Below are 7,500 nucleotides of genomic sequence, written 5' to 3' on the forward strand. Positions count from 1 at the left end.
CCAGCATGCTTAACATGCTCACTCTGACCTTCCGAAGGAAAATACATTCTGTTCTATGACACCGTGGGTTGACTTGACTTACGAATACAGCACTACTTCGTCGCCTACAAACACATCCATATGCTATACAGTGCCTTTCTATACTTTCCACGATAAAATTAGGCCAGACAAATCTCAAATTACTCTAAAAAAGCGAAGAAAACAATCGAGAATCAAGAAATCACACAATCCTTCGATCCGAAATCTTGTTTGACCCCAAAACCTCGTCCGTTTCGCGCTTTCTGAAACTAACGCTGAGACGTGGGCGCAACTGTAATAACAGCTATTGATTGTCCACTACACCTCACTGTGTAAATAGTTTACCCTGAAGTCAAAAGAGATACGTTTCGTTTCTGAGGAAACGAAACAAAACTCAGAAGTGTTTTCGTTTCCGGACTGAGAAGTTCTGAGTTAATGAGAAATATGCTGCATTCGAGATCGATCCCCTAGCATGCGAACGCAGACGTATTTCCGGTGGTCGTTTCTATCCCCTGGCCTACTTTTTCCATTGTAGGAGTTACCAGAAGTACCTGTTGGATTTTTAGGTTTTTTTCGTTTGTTAGTTTTGGATTTACCCAGCCAGCGTTACTCCTGGGAAAATTCAGTTGCCGTTCCTTTAATGCCACCCAACTCAGTTGCCCCCCACCTCCTTTTTTGTGCAACATGTACCACAGGAAACCCAGTTAACGCCTACGGAGCATCTGGAAAAAAAAAGGAAACAAAATTATAAATTTGTGGATTCACAGCATTTGCCAAAGCACCCATTAGACCATCTGCACCTTCAGGTGATATTATCGAATAGAGTTTTACTTAAAAAAGGTGCATCGTTATTTTGAACAATTCGATATTGCCTGTTGTTTCAGATAGTCATGTACCTCCAATGGGAACTAGGACTGAATAAATAGGCACGTTTCTCAAATTGCTATAAATAGTGTTAAGTGTGAGACATGGGACAAACACGTTTTTTGTTTTGTTTTAAGATACAAAGAGTATAAGCTTACTTGAAGTGATCTCGAAGATCTACGGACTCGAAAAGGGACTCTCAAAAGAAAACACTAGAGTGCTTTCTTGTTTAAAAGTTTCTTAAATTTTCTTGATCACTTTACCTTGAAGAATTCCACTTTAAATTTTAAAGCTGAATGACAACGGACTCTGCAACGAAATCGATTCACATGAAAAAAAAAAAATGATACCACGGTTATGAAACTGATGTATGCATGGATTGATTGAATACGAAATAAGGAGAAACCTTATGAAAGAAAACTCAAATTAAGCCGCACATGGCAAACAAATACGGAAATAATTTAAACAAAGAAAATTGTTCCCAGTTTATATTAAAGCAACCATGTTTGACAGAAGCAAACTTCGTTTTTCGTAGGTTATTTGCCATTCAGAGCACGCTGTGTTCTTATTGGCTTTAAAAACTAATTTGTTATATGCAAATTGCTCAAAAGAAGGAGGAGTTTTTATTACACTTCAGTTCGCTTATAGAAGCTGCGGCTATCCCGAGTTGTAAGGGGACCGGCTTTTCTTGCCCGAGCAAAATACATTTTTATTTGTTGAATTTAGTTTGCAAACCAATCATGAAGGAAAATAATATAACTGCAAAAGCCGTAGAGGAGCAATTGTACTCCTCATGCAATGTTTCAAACAGTACCACTACGGAAATTGCCAGAGTTATCACCTGCATATTTATCTTCCTCTCGTCTCTCTTTGGCAACTTTTTGGTGATCCTTGTGATTTACAGAAACCGGCAAATGAGGACAATCGTCAACCTGATCATTGCAAATATGGCATTATCCGATTGCCTGTGCACTTTGTTCGTTATTCCCAAAGACGTAACGCAAACATTCACCTATCCCGATGCTTGGCTAGTTACTGGAGCTGTTGGTGAGGCCTTGTGCAAGATTGTTTATTTTTTTCAAGATGTCACAGTTGCTGTCTCCTTGCTGAGCATGTTGATGATTGCCATCGAGCGTTATTACGCGATTTCTCGTCTATTCATTGCAGATTACCGCCAATATAAACGGGCCACAATCATAATATCACTTTCTTGGTTTTTAGCCTTTCTCATATATTCGACACATTTTTACACGTATAAATTGCTTGTTGAAGAAGAAGGCACCATTTGTACTTACAGCTGGCATCCCCTTGTTCTAGATGCATCTCATGATGACGCCTGGAAGATCGATTTTCTCTTTCACTCAATCTTGTTCATTTTCGTTCCCTTCGTAATCATAACGATCCTTCATGCTATAATCCTCATCAAAATCAGACGCATCCCCATAGCAGAACTGGGAAGTGACACGTTTAAGCAACGCAGAGAAAGACGTTACCGAAAAGTGCTCCGAATACTTTTCGCTGTCGTCATCGCATTTGGCGTTTGTTGGTTTCCTTATATAGGTTACGTTTACGTGAACGCTTACGTTTGGAGTAATAAAGAAACAGAGCCACCGTGCAGCGTCCTCTTCTTCGGACAATGGGCCCTATATCTGGCGTATTTCAACTCATCGGTTAATCCAGCGATTTATTTTGCGTTCAGTGCAAATTATCAATATGGTGCAGCCAGTCTTTTTCGAGCTTGTAGGCCTTCTTTCTCTGCTAAGCGTGGGAAACAGGCTGTTAAGCAAATCGAACTACTTCACTTAAGACGTACACCCAGAGGAAAATAAAGCTGAAGAAACAAGGTTAGGAGTCTCCAGAACCAAAGTGAGGGGTGATGTTGCATATGGTAAAGGTTTGGAAAGGATAGAGCTGCTACTTCTCGAAAATGAATAACGCTTGCTTTTATTAGATCAAGTCGGCTGGGAATTTTCCTTAACCAAAGTTCAAGCGGGTTTGAAAACGAAAATAAATTCGAAGGACGCACTTTGACTTTCGATTTTAAGCGACAAAGAAAACAAAGTAACTACGCGAATATGTATATGAAGTCAATTTCCGCCCAAACAAATTTCCCTGTGATAAATTCAGCATAATTGGCACCCAATGAGTAGTTGGAATCAAACTGACAACGTCTCATCCGGTTGTAAAGTATTTATGGCACATCTTATTTCCTGTGCTAAACCCATGACGAAGTACACATGGCAATCCCGGGAATACACAGAAAAGAGTCAACAGATCAACTGAAAAACCCAATATAAGCAGCGTGAATATGTTTTCGAGAATATTTTAAACTGACATCTTTTCTTCCATGATTTACTTTCAAAGACAAAGACTCAAGCATTATTCATGGGCTCCAGGCAATAAGATTCATGTAACTTTCAAATGTGCATGTTTGGTGAGCTTACAACTGATTAGATAAGTGGTTTAGATTAACGTCAATGAAATTATATATATTAAAATCGGAATATTCAAATGTTCGCAAACTAAAACCTTTTAGTATAAACACACAGGTGATTATACAAAATCGCGCGCTCTCATTGGTTCGCTTTCTCGGATTATCAGCCGATAATCACCATGACGGACAAAATGGCTGCCAGTAGTCGTTTGGCCACTTTAATTGAAGATGATTTCGCGTTGAAATGTTTTTTTTTTCTCTTTTTTTGAAATATTCACCTGTGTAGTTATACTAAAACAATTATTCGCCTCAGGCTCAGGGCGAATAATTGTTAAATAAACTTGATGCAGGCATTTTAATGTTAATTTGCCAGGTAAGGTACAGCTGCTGATTCTCTATACAAACTGGAAATATAATCATTCTTTCAAGTTGAGGACATTGTGTTTGCTGAAGTGTAACAATCGTGTTATTTTCAGCAAACATATGTATAATTTAAAGCGGCAAATTAGTGCAATTCTGTAAGACAGTTGTAGCCTGCAGAGCAAGCGAGATTTCTTCGAGCGAGCGCTGACATCGTAAAAAGTTCACCCGCCATATTGAAACATGGCACAGTCTATAAAATGGCGGTCGCAAGATTGTAACGCGAACTCGATCGTCCCAACAAGCGAACTCGACGGGCCCAACAAGACGCATGCACTGCAGGCTATGTAAGTTGCCGATCCGTAATCATGATCATGATTTGTCCTGAGGAGTCAAACTGCGCGATTCCAATTAAAGTATAAAATAAAAGCGTTATCTTTTGACATTTCAATTAGCCTGGCCTATACGGTCGTACGCAAAATTCGAAGCCCGCGCTTTCTCGATTGATCACAACCCATAAATTTCGAGAAAAGGTGCATTTCACTTCTATTCAACCAAAATTTTGGGAAACTTGAGATGAAAGTTAATGGAACACTCCGCTTTCTCGGATTATCAGCCGATAATCACCTTGACGGACAAAATGACTGCCAGTAGTCGTTTGGCCACTTTAATTGAAGATGATTTCGCGTTGAAATGTTTTTTTTTCTCTTTTTTTGAAATAATCACCTGTGTATTTATACGATCCGTAATTTGTCCTGAGGAGTCAAACTGCGCGATTCCAATTAAAGAATAAAATAAAAGCGTTATCTTTTGACATTTCAATTAGCCCGGCCTATACGGTCGTACGCGAAACTCGAAGCCCGCGCTTTCTCGATTGATCACAACCCATAAATTTCGAGAAAAGGTGCATTTCACTTCTATTCAACCAAAATTTTGGGAAACTTGAGATGAAAGTTAATGGAACGCTCCGCTTTCTCGGATTATCAGCCGATAATCATCCTTGACGGACAAAATGGCTGCCAGTAGTGGTTTGGCCACTTTAATTGAAGATGATTTCACTTCTATTCAACCAAAATTTTAGGAAACTTGAGATGAAAGTTAATGGAACGCTCCGCTTTCTCGGATTATCAGCCGATAATCAATGAAAGTTAATGGAACGCTCCGCTTTCTCGAATTATCAGCCGATAACTTGAGATGAAACTTGAGATGAAAGAAACTTGAGATGAAACTTGAGATGAAAGTTAATGGAACGCTCGGCTTTCTCGGATTATCAGCCGATAATCAATGAAAGTTAATGGAACGCTCCGCTTTCTCGGATTATCAGCCGATAATCACCTTGACGGACAAAATGGCTGCCAGTAGTCGTTTGGCCACTTTAATTGAAGATGATTTCGCGTTGAAATGTTTTTTTTTTCTTTTTTTTTTTGAAATAATCACCTGTGTATTTATACGATCCGTAATTTGTCCTGAGGAGTCAAACTGCGCGATTCCAATTAAAGAATAAAATAAAAGCGTTATCTCTTGACATTTCAATTAGCCCGGCCTATACGGTCGTACGCGAAACTCGAAGCCCGCGCTTTCTCGATTGATCACAATCCATAAATTTCGAGAAAAGGGGCATTTCACTTCTATTCAACCAAAATTTTGGGAAACTTGAGATGAAAGTTAATGGAACGCTCCGCTTTCACGGATTATCAGCCGATAATCACCTTGACGGACAAAATGGCTGCCAGTAGTGGTTTGGCCACTTTAATTGAAGATGATTTCACTTCTATTCAACCAAAATTTTGGGAAACTTGAGATGAAAGTTAATGGAACGCTCCGCTTTCTCGGATTATCAGCCGATAAACAATGAAAGTTAATGGAACGCTCCGCTTTCTCGAATTATCAGCCGATAACTTGAGATGAAACTTGAGATGAAAGAAACTTGAGATGAAACTTGAGATGGAAGTTAATGGAACGCTCGGCTTTCTCGGATTATCAGCCGATAATCAATGAAAGTTAATGGAACGCTCCGCTTTCTCGGATTATCAGCCGATAATCACCTTGACGGACAAAATGGCTGCTAGTAGTCGCTTGGCCACTTTAATTGAAGATGATTTCGCGTTGAAATGTTTTTTTTTTCTCTTTTTTTTTAAATAATCACCTGTGTATTTATACGATCCGTAATTTGTCGTGAGGAGTCAAACTGCGCGATTCCAATTAAAGAATAAAATAAAGGCGTTATCTCTTGACATTTCAATTAGCTCGGCCTATACGGTCGTACGCGAAACTCGAAGCCCGCGCTTTCTCGATTGATCACAATCCATAAATTTCGAGAAAAGGGGCATTTCACTTCTATTCAACCAAAATTTTGGGAAACTTGAGATGAAAGTTAATGGAACGCTTCGCTTTCTCGGATTATCAGCCGATAATCACCTTGACGGACAAAATGGCTGCCAGTAGGGGTTTGGCCACTTTAATTGAAGATTATTTCACTTCTATTCAACCAAAATTTTGGGAAACTTGAGATGAAAGTTAATGGAACGCTCCGCTTTCATTCGATCCGGAATGTTTGGGAGTGAAACCTGGATCTAGGAAACAAAACTTCATAATACATGTAGTCACCTTTTTGATTTGTAAATCACACGCAAAACCAACACCATTAACAAGTTGCCTGACAATAAAATTTGACAAGTGTCAAAACGTTTCACTTCTGAGGGAATGGATACTGTTAGTAATACAATCCTTTTCCATCGGAAAACATGTCATTACAATGGCCCCATTTTATTCTTTAATTATATAGCTGCATCAAAATCCAATATTGCCAACAGATCTATTTTTTATTAATTTTAGCCAACTGTCTAAATTTAAAATGAATTGGATTGGATAGTTTTTGCCGAACGTTTCCTTCAGCTTTGAACAAACCGTCCAATTTGTGGAAAATCTTACTTTCCATCAACCAATCAAATGTCAAGATAAGTAAATGAACCGAATATTGGCCAATTAGGTTGCAGCTATTATCACTGCTTTCAAACGGCAGCGAGCGATCATCGCTCGCAGGGTTTTGTTTTGTGTTGTTAATGGCCGAATTTCCCGACTTTTCTCTCCACCTTTGTGACGACTCAGAGTTGGCAAATGGAGTCTTCAGCTAGGTTTCCAGAGATAGATGCTACTGATTTACACGAGATGTGGGAGAATAATCAGAACAAGAATACTCAAAGAAGCACAAAAAAAAAAAAGTGTTTGACCTGTGGCGTGCTGAGCGAAGCAAAGTATGAAAGCTCGAGGAGATTCCCGAACACGAGCTTGACGACGTTTCTTGGATGCTATATAATTAATAGGTAACAGGACTACATACTAAATTCCTCGGACTGCCAAATTAGACTCGGCCTACGGCCTCGTCCAATTTTGGCTGTCCTCAGAGTTTTTCTCATCCAATTATTTCCAAATTGGACAGCATGTAGTCCTATTACATATACATATCACTGAATGTACAAAATAGCCGTAAAAATCACTAGGAAAAAGTTGAAAATTCCACTAAAAACTAAAAATTAATGTGTATAATCGTCGGAAGTCCCTTTTAATGATAAAAATGTGAAAAAGACTCGATCGGTTTTAAAATCACGCAAAATGAGATATATATTTTAAAACAAAATTAAGTGATGCTACTCGTGCCTCAAATGAACCATATGTACTCTTATAATTAGCGCCATGTTTTCGTCCCATTTTACGTTTTTTGTTTATTTTACGTCGTGTGAGTGGAAGGCGTTATCCACCTTGCCAATTTTTTTTTCCCATTCGCAAGGCTATATGTGACCCAGTTCACGCATTCTTAAAGGAAA

General features: G+C 38.9%; 1 protein-coding gene across 1 annotated transcript; it reads left to right on the top strand.

The window, feature by feature from the left end:
- The first annotated feature begins 1,514 nt into the window (after positions 1 to 1,514).
- LOC138015689 (QRFP-like peptide receptor) lies at positions 1,515 to 5,141 on the top strand. Its single transcript, XM_068862800.1, has one exon. The coding sequence runs from the start codon at positions 1,623 to 1,625 to the stop codon at positions 2,709 to 2,711; it is 1,089 nt and encodes a 362-aa protein (XP_068718901.1). The 5' UTR covers positions 1,515 to 1,622; the 3' UTR covers positions 2,712 to 5,141.
- The last annotated feature ends 2,359 nt before the right edge of the window (positions 5,142 to 7,500 follow it).

The sequence above is a fragment of the Montipora capricornis genome, chromosome 9 (genome assembly GCF_036669925.1).
Source record: "Montipora capricornis isolate CH-2021 chromosome 9, ASM3666992v2, whole genome shotgun sequence".
NCBI classification, from domain to species: Eukaryota; Metazoa; Cnidaria; class Anthozoa; order Scleractinia; family Acroporidae; genus Montipora; species Montipora capricornis.